General features: G+C 34.8%; 1 protein-coding gene across 1 annotated transcript in view; it reads left to right on the forward strand.

The window, feature by feature from the left end:
• Positions 1-2,309: 2,309 nt before the first annotated feature.
• Positions 2,310-18,373, forward strand: part of CXCR3 (C-X-C motif chemokine receptor 3) — a 40,801-nt gene continuing 24,737 nt past the window's right edge. Inside the window, exon 1 of the mRNA XM_053689973.1 lies at positions 2,310-2,357. Coding sequence (XP_053545948.1) covers positions 2,331-2,357 — 27 coding nt within the window. The 5' untranslated portion in view covers positions 2,310-2,330. The remainder of the gene's footprint in view (positions 2,358-18,373) is intronic.

An 18,373-nucleotide genomic window follows, 5' to 3' on the forward strand; every position in this document is an offset into this window, starting at 1 on the left:
TAGGTGTAATTCTTTTTTATTTAGGATAATTTCATTTGTTAATTTAGTGTTTGTTATTTCTTGTAAATTATAGTGGCGGCGGTGTAGGGCTTAATGACTTTAGTATAGTGGGGGCGATGTGGGCAGACGGCAGATTAGGGGTTAATAATATTTAAATAGTGTTTTGCGATGCAGGAGGGTGGTGGTTTAGGTGTTAATAACTTTAGCACAATGGTGACAATGTCGGGGATTGGCGGGATAGGGGTTAATAAATTTTATTAGTGGCGCCCAATGTTGGGAGCGCCAGATTAGGGGTTAATAATTTTATTATAGTGTTTGCTATGCAGGAGGGCCTTGGTTTAGGGGTTAATAGGTAGTTTATGGGTGTTAGTGTACTTTTTAACACCTTAGTTATAAATTTTATGCTACCGCTTTGTAGTGTAAAACTCATAACTACTGACTTTAGATAGCGGTACAGATCTTGTAGTTATAGAGTGTAACGCTCACTTTTTAGCCTCACTGCAAAACTCGCAAAACCATTGCTATGGAAATCCCATTAAAAAACATCACTTTTAAGTGCGGTACTGATGTTGTGGTACAGGCTAAAAGGCTTGCGGTACACCTATACCGACAAGACTTGCAATGGCTGCTGTGCTGTTTTAACGCTGAAAATACCATATTTTCAGCATTAAAGGACTAAAGCACAAACTTGTAATCTAGCTGAGTGTCAGCTACTTGCAATTAATGTCTGTAATGTATTTTATCTCTGTTAAAGGCACACTCTCTTAAAGGTACATTCATACAAGTTAAAGCAAGTGTTACATGAGCAATTACTTCAACCATTTTCCTTATACTCCCTTTCCTCATCTCCCCTTCTTCTGCTCACTTTCTTCATGGTATTTTGTTCTCATTTTCCCACATTTTATTGAATTCCGTAGTGTGTCTCTCTCTCTCTCTCTCCCCCGTGAGTTCTCTCTCTTTCTTTCCCCCTGTGAGGTCTCTCTCTCTCTCTTTCCCCCTGTGAGGTCTCTCTCTCTCTCTTTCCCCCTGTGAGGTCTCTCTCTCTCTCTTTCCCCCTGTGAGGTCTCTCTCTCTCTCTTTCCCCCTGTGAGGTCTCTCTCTCTCTCTTTCCCCCTGTGAGGTCTCTCTCTCTCTCTTTCCCCCTGTGAGGTCTCTCTCTCATTTCTGATATTACAATAAGCTGTGGACACTCTTACACTTTTCCAGTTAAATAGATAACATCTATAATGCAGTTAACCCACACTGTGCAGTTTTGTAATATCCAAATTAACAGTAATTAACATTGACCATGGAATTTAAGGGAAAGTAAAGTTAAAGGGACATTAAACCCAAATTTTTTCTTTCATGATTCAAATAGAGAATACAATTTTAAACAACTTTCCAATTTACATCTATTATTTAATTTGCTTCCTTCTCTTGTTATCCTTTGCTGAAAGCTTTATCTAGGAAAGCTCAAGAGCAGCAGAGAACCTAAGTTCTAGCTGTTGATGGGTAGCTGCATATATATATATATATCGAATGTGATTGGCTCACCCATGAGTTCACTTAGAAACCATTAGTGCATTGCTGCTACTTCAACAAATGATAACAAGAGAATGAAACAAATTAGATAATAGAAGTAAATTAGAAAGTTGTTTAAAATTGTATTCTATATCTGAATCATGAAAGAAAAAATTTGAGTTTCATGTCCCTTTAAAGTTAAACTTTCATGATTCAAATATAGTATATAATTGTAAACAACTTTTCAATTTACTGCTATAATCAAATTTGCTTTAAAGTCCTGGTATCCATTGTTGAAGAGCATACCTAGGTAGGTTCAAATGTAGGAATGCACTACTGGGAGCTGGTTGCTTGTGGCTGTGCATATATACATCTTGGCATTGGTTGTTTTCAGCTAGCTAACCAACAGTACATTGCTCTTCCTTCAACAAAAGATACAAAGACAATGAAGCAAACGTTGATAATAGAAGTATATTGCAAATATACGTAAAATTGCACTGTTTGAATCATGAAAGTTATATTTTGACTTTGATATCACTTTAACCATAATAATGTATCAATTTAAAATAAATTGTATCATAACTGGACTTGGTAGATTAATAGATCTTTATCTCCTGCTAAATGTTATAAAGTTTCTATAAAATTAAATATGCATTGACATTTAATAAGAGCAGGCAATGAAACAGAATCGCCCCCTTTTTGTTTTTTTCTTTTGCTAAACTCTAGTCCCATTTGAAGATAGCAATAGAGTTTCACTTGTTCATTTTAACCACATGCTGAAGAGAGCTGTATATTTCATCAGAATTAAAGCACACTGTCTCCTGTGAAACATGGTTGACAGCTCAGATGACCATAAGGTAAGCATTGTATTATCGGAATTATTTTAATTTATAATATTTTATTTATTACTTTCAAATTACAGAGAAAAAAAAATGAGTAAAAGAACTGAAAATTAATAAACAAAACTAATATTTTTATATATACACGCCTTGTACAGGAAATTCATATTTCTATACATGTATAGCTTTATAGCTATATAACTGTACATGTCATGTTTATGAAAACTTTATAGCAGCATACTTTTTTTTTTAAAAGAAGGTTTCTTAGTAGTGGAAAAAAACAGTTTGGACAAAATTCTTCCCTTTATGCAAAGTTCATTCACCATAAATTATGTCATTTTAGATTATTTTACAGGTGTCATATAATGGGAAACACAGATATTTATTAATTTGTTTTTATTAAAAATAAAGCAGCCGGAAAATAAATATCTCTATTTACACATAATAAATGGATCTCAGGTTAAAAAAAGAAAATTAATTCCATTTTGGTTCTTTTTAATACAAATGCTGCAAATAAAACATTTCAATTACTATTATACAGCTCTATAAGAATTAGCTTTAATGAAGCATTATTGTAAATGTATCATACCTGCACAATATGTCTGTTTTTTTATACTTTAATTTAAAATATAAATAATTAATCTAGATCAATAACTCTAATCCATGGTGTCATTTTGGGATGTAACAGATTATGCTGTAATAGAATCTATCTAATCTATCTCTCTATCTATCTAATCTATCTATCATCTATCTATCTATCTATCCGTCTATCTATCTATCTATCTATCTATCTATCTATATATCCATCTATCTATCTATCTATCTATCTAGCTGTCAGTCTATCGATCTATAAAAGCATAACATTCTTTATATTGATAAAACAAGATTTTCTCCTAATTACAGTAAATTCATTTTTATCTCCCGTACTTGCGATAGTGTTGATCTTGTTGCATCACTAGTAGGGTTGCCAAGTGTTCTATAATTAAATGGACACAAAAGTAAAAAATCAAATATGCATTAAGACACTTAAAATAATGAACTGTCTGGTTGAAGGGACATAGAATTTAAACATGCAAGTGAATTTTTTTAAATTGTAAATACATGGTTTTAGACAATATAGTGCATTAGCAAAACTGCTTATAGGTAACATATTCAGTGTTTCAGTTATAGCTATTAAAGTGCACAGGGCATATGTACATATGTGCACCCTCATTCAAGCACTGTGCCTTTTCAGAGAGCATTTATTGTGTTGATGATGACTTAATTTGTATCATTGCTGACAAATGGATCTCCCATCAGGCTTTGTTTTGTATGAGGGTGCATACAGCTTGTGTACACTGAAACATATAGGGCTGTTCAGAAAAATAAATATACAAAATAGACATTTAACTGGGTCTCATCAGTGGTCTAATGTGGGCCATAAAACTGACAGGAATTTCAGGACCGTGAGTCAGATTTGAGTTCTGATGTTGGCTTACAACTGACAGCTTAAGGACCATGGGTCCCATTTAAAGTCTGATGTGGACACACAACTGCCAAAGAGTTCAGGCGAAGGGGTCTAATCTAAGGTTTGATGTGGGCATTTGTTGAGAAGGGCTTCACTTTTCTACTTTTTTCTTGCTAAGTGATTTCTCTCTTTCTGCACTTCACATGGACCTTGTGCTCCTTGGCATAAATACATCACCGTGAAATCTGAGCGGATATGTTATTCTTTTATGAAATCAAAATAAGCTGTGGATGCTCCTACACTTGGCTAGTTAAATAGATAACACCCATATTGCACCCAACACTGTACAATTACATAATTCCCCAAATTGACAGTAATCAACATAGATCATGAAATTGAAGGGACATTAAAGGGACATTAAACACTAAATAAATGCTAGATAGAATGATGCATTTAATAAAAAGATTAGTCTGAGAATAACATGTAGATATATTTTCATAAGTTTCATTAGCTGTTTAAATATGGATAAAACAAGTATAAAGTTGTAATGTCTATAAAACAATGGGAGCTGCCATGTTGTAACTTAGGTTACTTTCTCTACTGTGGCCAATTAGAGACAGTTATAAATAGGTCACTACAGTGTGCAGCCAATGGCTGTGTGATATATAGCAGTGTTCTGCACTTCCATTTCTAACAGCAACTGAAAAGCTTACAATTCCAGGATTTAATTACAGGAAAAGTGGACAAAATAAATAACTAAAGTAAATTGCACAGCCCTTTTTTATATATATACAGTTTATCATTTTATATTTCCATCTCAAAGTGTTTATCCTTTGTTGAAAAAAAACATACCTAGGTAGGTTCAACAGCAGCAACGCACTACTGGAAGCTAGCTGTTGAGTGATGAATGCACATATATGCCTCTTGACATCAGCTCACCAGACTTGTTCAGCTAGCTCCCACTAAAGAATTTATGATGCTTCTACAAAAGATACCAAGAGAATCCAGATAATATAATATAATTACAGTCTGACAGCAACAAATGTGGCTAAATTGGATGAAGTATTAACTATAATAAAAACATTTTTGTACAGTATGATTTATACAGCAGCACATATACTAACATTCAAGGGACAGTCTGCAATATATTTTTTTATTATTTTAAAGATAAATAATCCCTTTATTACCCATTCCCCAGTTTTGCATAACCAACACTGTTATATTAATATACTTTTTACCTTTGTGATTACCTTGTATATAAGCATCTTCTGACAGCCCCCTGATCACATGACTTTTTATTTATTATCTATTGACTTGCATTTAGTGCTGTGTGGGGTAAATCTTAAATAACTCCTCATGCGTGAGCACAATGTTATCTATTAAAAGCTAATAAAAAAGCAAGTGATAAGAGGCTGTCTGTCGTGGCTTAGAAACAGGCAGACATTTAGAGGTTTAAATTTTACAAAGTATATTATAGGGCCACTGAACCCTATTTTTTTCTTTCATGATTCAGATAGAGCATGCAATTTTAAGCAACTTTCTAATTTACTCCTATTATCATTTTTTTTTCTTTCTCTTGGTATATTTATTTGAAAAGCAAGAATGTAAGTTTAGATGCCGGCCCATTTTTGGTGAACAACCTTGGTTGTTCTTGTTGATTGGTGGATATATTCACCGCCAATAAACAAGTGCTGTTCAGTGTTGATATTAGGAGTAAATTAGAAAGTTTCTTAAAATTGCATGATCTATCTGAATCATGAAAGAAAAAAATTTGGGTTCAGTGTCCCTTTAATATAACAATGTTGGTTGTGCAATGCTGGGGAATGGGCAGTAAAGGCATTACCTATCTTTTTAAACAATAACAATTTTAGTGTGGACTGTCCCTTTAACATTAGAGAAGCTAAGTTGATAAACAAAAATGCTAACATGGATGTGTGATGTACTACAATTATGTTTAGTAACCGATTATAGCACCTTTGAAGCACTTCCTTTTCATTTATATCACTTGTGATGGCATTTGTTTCAGTTTTGTTATTAACTGTTTAGTTCTTTCATATTTTACTATGAGCCAACTACTTTTAAAGTTGCTGAATATAAGAACACATTATAACAAAACTGAAAGCCTTATGATTAAATTAAGTAGTCTTGTAATATGAATATCTTCATGGACATTAATATATTTCCAAGACGGATTGTACTTAAAGGGACAGTCAAGTCAAAATTAAATATGATTTAGATAGAGAGTGCAATTTTAAATAACTTTCCAATATAATCATCATCAAATTTGCTTTGTTCTCATGCTATTCTTTGTTAAAAGCTAAACCTAGGTAGGTTCATAATCTGGTTTCTAAGCCATTGAAGCTGACTTTTATCTCAGTGCATTTTGACAGTTTTTCACAGTTAGACAGTGTTAGTTCGTGTGTGTCATATAGATAGCATTTTGCTCACTCCCATGGAGTTATTTATAAGTCAATACTGGCTAAAATGTGTCTGTCAAAAGAACTGAGATAAAGGGACAGTCTGCAGAGGCAAGTAGACTGTCCCTTTAACTCAATACCAGTATTTTAGTACTAGTTTGAATCTTTTATAACTGTCTTTGCAAATGTGTTATTACGAAATACTGAGGAGATTGTAAAGACCAGAGTAATTCTATTCTATCATAATGAAATTAAGTAAAGATCAGAGTGCCATCATGCTTGATGGGAATTTTCTTTCACAGAAAAATATGGATAAAAAGTTTTTGTAAAATTAAGTGTTTTAATCCATTACTGTAATTGTTGTGCACCATATCACCTGTCTTTGAAATTAAATATTTCAAGAAAATATATGTGTGCTATAACTAACACTATGGAAATATTGTCTTTAGCAAATGCAAGTTTTTCAACTTAACAACATCCTGGTATTTCATAGCTCTATAATTGGTCCCCCTTTAATGTGTTCTCAATTATCTTAATAATTATCCTAACTGGGGTTTGATAGAGAGACCAGCCCATTTGAAAGGATGCTTCTGTAGCATTTTTAAATACAATGAACTCTCATCAGCTGCTTTAATGTGTACATTGCTCCTTGTCACTATGAATTAGGACAGAGTAATGTTCTTGGTATTTTAGTGTGTAACATTTGCCTAAAAAATTGTCTTCTACATATCTCTGCAAATAAAAACTATAGGGTCCCTTTTATGCCACAATACACATAAAATGACTTTTTTTGTGATCACTGTCACCACATTGATCACCTGACTATACAGACCAAAAAAAATAAAAAAAAAATAAAAAAATAATAATATATATATATATATATATATATATATATATATATATATATATATATATTTTTTATTTTTTTTTAAGGGACTTGTCCACTATAAAATAAACTATACTGGGGGGGGTATACAAACTTTTCATTTTGTTTTAGTATGTGTCCCTAAAGACCCCTCCCCAGTAAAACCCTGTGTTTTAACTTTTTAAACTTTTTAGGGTTTGGTGCTTTTCAAATGAGGTGCCTTGTCTGTTGTTGCTATGGTAGTTGAGACCAAGTGGTGTGAATAACCTTCCCCAACCCAGCTCCCTTGCAGCTACACTAACACCGCCCCTTTGTGACATCACCACACATTTGTAGTGATGCCACTGGCCACCACTAAAGCCTTAGAAATAGGAAACACTGTTAAATTACAGGAAAAGGAGGGAAAATAAATAATGAAAGTTCTGTAATTAAATTATTTTTTGTTCAATTATGAATAATTCAAATATTATAGGAAATTAAAGGAAAATGAAACCCAATTTTTTTCTTTCATGATTCAGATAGAGAAAACAAGTTTTTTAAAAATTCAAATTTTCAGGGGGCGTGGCCAGGAGGCAGTCATGGCGGATGGAAAATCCTACAGCTCTGCAGCTTAACAAACTAAACTAATGATTTTATATGAAGCCATCTGCAGTCTGACCAGATTAATTATATATTTGGTTTGCTGAAAATACCCACATCTGAAATGTATGCTCTTATCGCCACTTCACATTTGGAGTTTGCTGGTATAAGCAGATTAATATGAGACGGAGGCCTACCACATAGATACGCATCTCATTCAGACCCAATTAAAGAAGCTAAAGTGAGGGAGGCACCAAGCTATACTACCGGAACCCTTATAGAAGAGAACATCGGACACCTCTTTAATACTCCCTGCTCTCGGCCGCTACATCGCTGCCTGCCCATAGCGCATTATGGAGATAGAGATTGAGACAGTGGTGGCCCTCCTCGAAGGCCTAGGACAATGGATGGACCTAAACTATAACCAGCTTGCCTTTGACATCCGCTCTTTGGGTGCAAGAGAGGACCGCCTTAATGTTTACATCATGCCAGTTGAGACATCAGAAAAGCAGTGCAGAGAGGAGCAATTCTCAGACGCTCAAAAATATATGAAGATCTGCGCTACCGCACTACTGCAAGTCTCTCAGTACACATCCAGGCCTCCCACCTACTTTTCATCCGATGTTACGTTCAGTCGGACTGACAGGGGGGAAGGCTTCTCTTCTGAGCAGACCGTGAGTGTACTAGACCTCTCTCTTTTGCCTTTCTCATCCGAAGTAGCTACACCTCCACTTCAGTCCAGATCCACACTGGGTATTCTGGTCCGCCAGCCCACTCAGCCAAGTACCGGACTGCAGATACAACCTAGACCACCCACCTGGAGACGACTAAGGGATCCTCACACCATAATAATAAGGTCTGATGAATAGCACGCTATCTTGCCTATCCAAGCTCCTTTAATGAGTTGCATACCCACAATAACCCACAGTAACTTGGGTATAGCTTTTTTGCAGGGTTATGAGAGGTATGGGATCCTCAGAAAAGCAGATGAACAAACTCATATTGGACAGCTGATTGACTCTTTTGATCCGGGAGGATAGCTCTAATGTTGGTCTGCCTGACTAATAGGTCTGTTTCATAAGACACTATCACAGTTGAATAGTTTTAAATCACTAAGGTTGAGAATGCCAGCACCCCACGCATTCCTTATTATTATAGAATATGTCGGTTTATTGAGCAGAAAATGCATGTTTGCTGTGTTTATATTTACATATATATGTACTTACATTTAGTTTACTGAAGATGATCCAAAATAAGGGGTAATATTGATCTCAGAGTACCTGTCGTCCCACTAGGACCCCTGTCACTCCTATTTAGGCCCCTGACTGAGCTATTATTTATGCCAGTGAATTCTGTAGGTTTTTATCAGTCTATGCAATTAATCTATTACAAGCACCTAGTCTTCTTTGTATTAGATGGGGAAGTGTATATGTACACTGCTCTTAGGATAGCCTCCTTACACTCAATATTTGACTCCACTTAATTTATGAACCTCTGTTGCATGGTATATGCAATATCTATTCTCCAATTGTTACTGTCGGGAGTATCGGGCCTAATTATCACTTATGGGGGCTTAGCTTCTAATAACCTATCAGTTTAACTAAGGATCCCTAGATAGTGTGACCTTCAAGCCCAGAAAACCACACAGTCACATGGTTACCTATCCCACTGACAGAAGCAGCACAACTAAGGCCATAGACAGGTTGCATACTCCATCCATCTACCATGTCCACATGCCTAGATGTCAACATTAGCTATAACCTAAATACCACATCTGCAATAACTGCAACCTTATATTAGGAGGCGCAGATAATAACCGGCCCATTGTATGAGTATTAATCCTCCACCTCTGATATATGCAAATAAGTTTATTCACCCTCAGTAACCTTCAATCCCACACTTCGCTATTAGAGAAACCTAACCCCCCAAATAACAGAATCATATACTGCTATCACGTTTATAGGGCTCCCTGTTCATACCAATAGTTAGCTAGATCCTAGAAATGCCAGCTGATCTTAGTAAGATGAAAGGATTGGACAGCTTTAACTACGTGTGGACCTAGAGTCATCTTTAAATGTGGTGATTAAAAATTAGGAATTGAACTACCGTTATACTTGTCTAATGCATTTCATAAAAGTCCTTTTTAGTAACTTCTAGGTAATTATTTCGGGGGACAATGTTTTGATGACATATGTTTCAGATTCTAGCTAATGGTTTATGTTATTGTACACCCCGTATAATACATCGTTGCTTCTGAAGCTTTGATTGTTTTAGTGACAGTGCTCTAAGTTATATATTCCATAGACTATACAATGACCATAAAAGAACCCTACCTGTACATGAGCCTCATTATCATAATTAACGTAACAATTTTTTGCCACGCCCCTCCTCACCCCCTCCCTTTTATCTTTGAGCAGCTCTTGCCTGCTGTAACCCCCCCACCTCTAAATCTATTTCATTTACTATTATGCACCAAATGTAGACCACCGGAAAAAAAAGAGATCCCTTTAAGCTAAGTCCACTTACTTTCTCATTGGTTGCTTCATAGATGCATGTATTACATGTCTATAATTGAAAATGTTTATTGTTGTTTCATATTCTGCTATATTGATGAAGACTTTCATACATATTGGGAACCTATCTAGTATTCCTCCACCAACATTTTCTTATTCCCTTTAAACGAATTAGCACTGACATGTACGCCTCTGGATTCACACATTTTTGGTATACCTTATAACGCATACTTCCAACCTGTATATATTATACAAGTATTGTTACTGTAACTGGACAAATGCCTTGTACTTTGAAAATCTAATATCTCAATAAAAAATATATTTAAAAAAAAAATATTCAAATTTTCTTCTATTATCAAATTGGCTTCGTTCTCATGTTATTTAATTTTTGAAGAGATAGGTAGGTAGCGTGCACATGCCTGAAGCACTTCATGACAGGAAACAGTGCTGCCATCTAGTGCTCTTGATAATGTAGAACATTGTTGCAAAACTGCTGCCAGATAGTGTTGCAGACACTTCACACTCTTGAGCTTACATCCCTGCATTTCAACAAAGGATACCAAAGAAAATGAAGACAAATTCATAATTGAAGTCAATTGGAAAGCTGTTTAAAATGGTATGCTTGGTCTGAATCATGAAGTTGAGTTTTGATATTGACTGTTTTACCTGTGCACATGTAGGACAATCTTCTAACTCTGGCCTGTTAGTTCTCCTTGAGGACTGCAATTGAGAAGCATTCTGTTAATATATGCTATGAGTTTAATGTCCATTTGTGTTTTATGTTAAAGGGACAGTAATATCAAAATTAAACTTTTTTAGCAAGAGTATGTCATTTTAAACATCTTTCTGATTTACTACTATGATCAAATAGGCTTATATTTCATTTCTTTATATTTAATGAATTGTGTTAGATATAGGTTTTTATATTGTGCATATACACTAAAGGCCAGATTATGAGTTTTGCGTTGGAGGTTATGCGGTGCTATCAAGCAGTTTTCTCTCAAGGCTCAGTTACTGCAGTGCTGGTATTACAGGTTTTTACAAACCCGGCGTTAAAAGACAAGAAGTGAGCGTTGAGCAAAATTTTGCTCCTTACCGCACTCCAATACCAGCGCTGCTTAAGTCAGCGGTGAGCTGGTCGTACATGCTCGTGCACGATTTCCCCATAGGAATCAACGGGGAGAGCCGGCTGAGAAAAAGTCCAATACCTGCAAAAAAGCAGCGTAAAACTCAGTAACGCAGCCCCATTGATTCCTATGGGGAAATAAAATGTATGTCTACACCTAACACCCTAACATGAACCCTGAGTCTAAACATCCCTAATCTTACACTTATTAACCCCTAATCTGCCGCCCCCGATATCGCCAACACCTGCTTTATATTTATTAACCCCTAATCTGCCACTCCGGACACCGCCGCCACCTACATTATACTTATGAACCCATAATCTGCTGCCACCAACATCGACGACATCTACATTATATTTATTAACCCCTAATCTGCCGCCCTCAATGTCGCCGCAACCTACCTTCACTTATTAACCCCTAATCTGCTTCCCCCAACGTCGCTGCCACTATAATAAACATATTAACACCTAAACCACCACACTCCCACCTCGCAAACATTAGTTAAATATTATTAACCCCTAATCTGCCATCCCTAACATCTCCGCCACCTACCTACATTTATTAACCCCTAATAACCCCTAATCTGCCGCCACTATACTAAATTTATTAACCCCTAAATCTAAGTCTAACCCTAACCTTAACACCCCCTAACTTAAATATAATTAAAATAAATCTAACTAAAAAATCCTATCATTAACTAAATAATTCCTATTGAAAACTAAATACTTACCTATAAAATAAACCCTAAGATAGCTACAATATAACTAATAGTTACATTGTATCTAGCTTAGGGTTTATTTTTATTTTACAGGCAAGTTTGTATTTATTTTAACTAGGTAGAATAGTTATTAAATAGTTATTAACTATTTAATAACTACCTAGCTAAAATAAATACAAAAGTACCTGTAAAATAAAACCTAACCTAAGTTACAATAACACCTAACACTACACTATAATTAAATCAATTAACTAAATTAACAACAATTCAATAAATTAAATTAAATTAGCTAAAGTACAAAAAACAAACACTAAATTACGGAAAATAATGAACAAATTACAAGATATTTAAACTAATTACACCTAATCTAATAGCCCTATCAAAATAAAAAGCCCCCCAAAATAAAAAAAAACTAGCCTAAACTAAACTATCAATAGCCGTTAAAAGGGCCTTTTGCTGGGCATTGCCCCAAAGTAATCCGCTCTTTTACCTGTACAAAAATACAAACAACCCCCCCAACAGTAAAAACCACCACCCACACAACCAAACCCCCAAATAAAATACTATCTAAAAAAAACTAAATTCCCATTGCCCTGAAAAGGGCATTTGGATGGGCATTGCCCTTAAAAGGGCAGTTAGTTCTTATGCGGCCTAAACTCTAATCTAAAAAATAAAACCCACCCAATACACCCTTAAAAAACCTAACACTAACCCCCCTGAAGATTTACTTACTGTTCTGAAGACCGGATATCCATCCTCAAGGAAGCGGCAGAAGTCTTCATCCAACCGATCCGAAGTCCTCAACGAAGCCGGGAGAAGTCTTCATCCAAGCCGGGCGAAGTGGTCCTCCAGACGGGCAGAAGTCTTCATCCAGATGGCATCTTCTATCTTCATCCATCCAACGCGGAGCAGCTCCATCTTCAAGACATCCGACGCGGACCATCCTCTTCAAACAAAGTCTTCTTACTAAATGACTGTTCCTTTAAGTGACGTCATCCAAGAATTCTATCAGCTAATCGGAATTAAGGTAGAAAAAATCCTATTGGCTGATGCAATCAGCCAATAGGATTGAGCTCACATTCTATTGGCTGTTCCAAACAGTCAATAGAATGTGAGCTCAATCCTATTGGCAGATTGGATCAGCCAATAGGATTGAACTTCAATCCTATTGGCTGATTGCATCAGCCAATAGGATTTTTTCTACCTTAATTCTGATTGGCTGATAGAATTCTATCAGCCAATCGTAATCTAAGGGACGCCATCTTGGATGACGTCACTTAAAGGAACAGTCATTCAGTAAGAAGACTTTGTTTGAAGAGGATGCTCCGCGTCGGATGTCTTGAAGATGGAGCCGCTCCGAGTCGGATGGATGAAGATAGAAGATGCCGCCTGGATGAAGACTTCTGCCCATCTGGAGGACCATTTCACCCGGCTTGGATGAAGACTTCTCCTGGCTTCATTGAGGACTTCAGCCCAGTTGGATGAAGACTTCTGCCGCTTCCTTGAGGATGGATGTCCGGTCTTCAGAACAGTAAGTCGATCTTCAGGGGGTTAGTGTTAGGTTTTTTTTAAGGGTGTATTGGGTGGGTTTTATTTTTTAGATTAGGGTTTGGGCCGCAAAAGAGCTAACTGCCCTTTTAAGGGCAATGCACATCCAAAAGCCCTTTTCAGGGCAATGGGGAGCTTAGGTTTTTTTAGTTAGTATTTTATTTGAGGGGGTTGGTTGTGAGGGTGGTGGGTTTTACTGTTGGGGGTTTGTTTGTATTTTTTTTTATAGGTAAAAGAGCTGATTACTTTGGGGCAATGCCCCGCAAAAAGCCCTTTTTCGGGGGGGTTTATTTTGACAAGGCTATTCGATTAGGTGTAATTAGTTTAAATATCTTGCAATTTGTTTATTATTTTCTGTAATGTAGTGTTTGTTTTTTTGTACTTTAGCTAATTTAATTTAATTTATTGAATTGTTGTTAATTTAGTTAATTGATTTAATTATAGTGTATTGTTAGGTATTATTGTAACTTAGGTTAGGTTTTATTTTACAGGTACTTTTGTATTTATTTTAACTAGGTAGAAAAGTCATTAAATAGTAATTAACTATTTAATATCTATTCTACCTAGTTAAAATAAATACAAACTTGCCTGTAAAATAAAAATAAACCCTTAGCTAGCTACAATGTAACTATTAGTTATATTGTAGCTATCTTAGAGTTTATTTTATAGGTAAGTATTTATTTTTAAATAGGAATTATTTAGTTAATGATAGGAATTTTTAGTTAGATTTATTTTAATTATATTTAAGTTTGGGGGTGTTAGGGTTAGACTTAGGTTTAGGGGTTAATAAATTTAGTATAGATTAGGGGTTAATAAATGTAGGTAGGTGGCGGCGATGTTGGGGACGGCAGATTAGGGGTTAATCATATTTAACTAATGTTTGCGAGGCGGGAGTGTGGCGGTTTAGGGGTTAATATGTTTATTATAATGGCGGCGACGTTGGGGGCATCAGATTAGGGGTTAATAAGTTTAGGTAGGTTGCGGCAACATTGGGGGCGGCAGATTAGGGGTTAATAAATATAATGTAATGTAGGGTTAATATGTTTATTATAGTTGCGACGATGTCCAGAGCGGCAGATTAGGGGTTAAAAATTGTATTATAGTGTTTGCGATGCGGGAGGGCCTCGGTTTAGGGGTTAATAGGTAGTTTATGGGTGTTAGTGTACTTTTTAGCACTTTAGTTATGAGTTTTATGCTATGGCGTTGTACCATAAAACTCTTAACTACTGACTTTTAAATGCATTAGGACTCTTGACGGGGTAGAGTGTACCGCTTACTTTTTGGCCTCCCAGGTCAGACACGTAATACCAGGGATATGGAAGTCCCATAGAAAAAAGACTTTACGAAGGTTACGTAAGTCGTTTTGCGGTAAGTCCAAAGAAGTGTGCGGTGCCCCTAAACCTGCAAGACTTGTAATAGCAGCGATAGGGAAAAAACAGCGTTAGGACCTGTTAACGCTGCTTTTTCCGCCTAACGCACAACTCGTAATCTAGCCGTTTGTCTTTCAAGTTGAATGTGGCATTGAGCTTATGTTTGCTTTGTTTTCATTTTGGGTTGATTAGATACAGGTGTAAAAAAAAAATTTCAACAAGTTAGTCAATTTTAAATTTTAATGATTTAGATAGAGCATGCAATTTTAAACAACTCCTATTTACTACTGTTATCCAATCGGCTAAGATCGGACTTCAGGAGTGTGCACGTCTTAAGCACTCCATAGTAGCAGTGTCAGCAACTTTATATTCCTTTGCTACAAACTTTGCTACACTGCCATCACAGAGTGCTAAAGACAAATGCACACTCCTGAAAGGGACATTAAACACTGAGGGCCAGATTACGAGTGGAACGCTATTTAGCTAGAAGTATACTTTCTGCTTGCGTCAGGTTGCGCTCGTATTACAATTTGAAAGCAAAAAGTTATTGCTTGCGTGCTAACCCGCAATGCGCACAAAAAGCAGAAATAAGAATATCATGCACTAACACCCCACTCGTGCGCTAACCTGAACACATATTCAATAGTATGCTAACCTGACATAAAATTATGAATCTTTCAAATGGCAATGTTCTGCACATAGAAGAATATGTTCTATTTATTCATAAATACATATTTCTACATATATCTGATGTTTTTTTCTGGACAATATATATATATATATATATATATATATATATATACCTACATATCTATATGATTATATAGATATAAAAACTAACACCCTACTCGCGCGCAGACCCAAACGCTTATTCTAAAGTGTGCTAACCCGAAAAGAAAATATCAATATTTCCCATTCCCATGTTCTTCACATAGAAGAATATTTTCTATTTAATTATTAATACATAGCTCTATATATTTCTAATGTCTTTCTGCGCAATACAGTATATTTATACCTTTGTATATAGATGATTATTTATAGTTATAGATATATACAGATAAATATAGAAATGTCTATTTATAAATACATAGAACATGTTCTGCTATGTGCAGAACATTGGAATGTGAAATATTTGCAGTAAATACACAGTATAACATTTTGTTAAAAATTAAAATTGCATAATTATGCTTTAACATGTTTACTTCTACTTAACTACAAAGGGCTCCAATGCATTTATATATATATATAACTATATGTGTGTACAGATGTATTTATGTGTTTATATGTGTATATATGTCTGTAAATACATAAAGACACATACAAATACATAAATACATCTGTACACAAATATTTATATATATATATATATATACTGTATATATATATATATATATATATATATATATATATATACATATGAATCTTTAGATATGTATATGTATGTATCTTAATGTTAAAGCCCTTTGGATGCCTTTTTTTTCCTAACACCTGAAATTTTATATCTTTGAGCCCTTATAACCTTTTTTTTTGTGCAATATTTTTTTATTATTTTTTATAAGATGGTGTTATGAGTGTAAATGAACTTTGTAATGTATTTTTGATGTGTTTTTTAACACTTTTTGTTTTGCAAAACAGTTACCAGAGTTCTAAGGACTCGTTATCCCAACGAACATTAACTTCAATTGTGCTCAAGCGATCGCGTTTACTTTCAACCAGCGAAAAACCCGACGCACACAAACACCTACGATAAAATCCTTTTCGCTTGAACATAACAGCAAGTGCTCTACTTGTAATCTGGCCATTTATAAGTATAGTATTTAAGTTATGCCCCACCTTCCTCTAGTCAAGGGTGTTGCCAGGTTTCACTACATTCCAGTGCAGTTGTTTTGCAGATGTGCTCTACTTCAGATACCTGCAGTGTAACCTATGTTACAAAATGGCAGCACCCACGATTACAGGGAGGTGCATGAAATGTATTTAGAGTTCAGTATCCCTTGAAGAGCAAAGCAAATTTGATAATAATAGTAAATTGGAAAAAAAAATTAAAATTGAATGCTTTGTCGGAATCATGAAAGTTTAATTTGGACTAACTGATTGGAAACAATTATATTTACATCTATATCTATTAATCCCAAAATAAGTTCATGGGCCCTTTCAACTGAAAGACTTATATGCACAATATAAAAGTCTCCCGTATCCAACACAAATAATTAGATATAAGGAACTGAAATTGGTTTTTCAATCCATTCATATTTAAATAGGAAGTTGAAAAGACTCTTTAAAAGACAACTTCTAATTATAAGTTCAAAAACACGAATAGAGTGTTAGTCATTAAATTTAAAGTCATAAAACCACACATCCCAATTTGGGCTAGAAGTAATCTTTTGTGTACGGGGGTTAGCGCGCGTATTACAAGGTGAAAATTAAAAGTTTTGCGCAAGAGCGAAGCCCGACTCGTGATAACTTCAGGACTACGGATATTGCAACCACGCTAACATATTTGTCTCATAGACTTCAATGGAGAGTGTAGACGAAAAAAAACTAACATTTATCTCTTGCGCACTAACCTGACAGAGATTAATAATAAATCATTATTAATGTTCTTGACATACAGGAACATTTTATTTTTATTGTAAATACAAACACACATTTATATATATTTATACACATATGTATATACCTATAACTGTGTATGTATTCCTATAGATAAATAGGTATATATATGTATTTTACTTTAACATTATATATAAAAAATTCTATTTGAAGAACATAGTAATGCAATTCGTGTTTCACAATGTAAGTCAAACTTCGTGTCGCATTAGCGCACATGAAAACTAAGTTATCTTAAAGGGATAGTAAACACCAAAAATGTTACTGTTTAAAAAGATAGATAATCCCTTTATTTACCATTCCCCAGTTTTGCACAACCAACATTGTTATAGAAATATACTTTTTACCTCTGTAATTACCTTGTACCTAAGCTTCTGCAGACTGCCTGCTTATCTCAGATCTTTTGACAGACATGCATTTAAGGCAATCATTGCTGACTCTTAAATAGCTCCACGTGCATGAGCACAATGTTATTTATATGAAACACATGAACTAACGCCCTTTAGCTGTGAAAAACTGTCAAAGGCATTCAGATAAAAGGTGGCCTTCAAGGGCTAATACAATAGCATATAAACCTACCTAGGTTTAGTTTTCATCTAAGAATACAAAGTGAACAAAGCAAATTTGATGATAAAAGTAAATTAGAAAATTGTTTAAAATTACATGCCGTATCTGAATAATGAAAGTTTAATTTAGAATTGACTATTTCTTTAAGGTGCAATAGTGAAATATTAAACAAAAAATGTTAAAAAATAATAATAATTATTAAAAATGATTATAGGTACTTTAAAAAAAAAAAAAAAAATAAAAAAATATATATATATATATATATATATATAT

The sequence above is a fragment of the Bombina bombina genome, chromosome 8 (genome assembly GCF_027579735.1).
Source record: "Bombina bombina isolate aBomBom1 chromosome 8, aBomBom1.pri, whole genome shotgun sequence".
Lineage (NCBI taxonomy): Eukaryota > Metazoa > Chordata > Amphibia > Anura > Bombinatoridae > Bombina > Bombina bombina.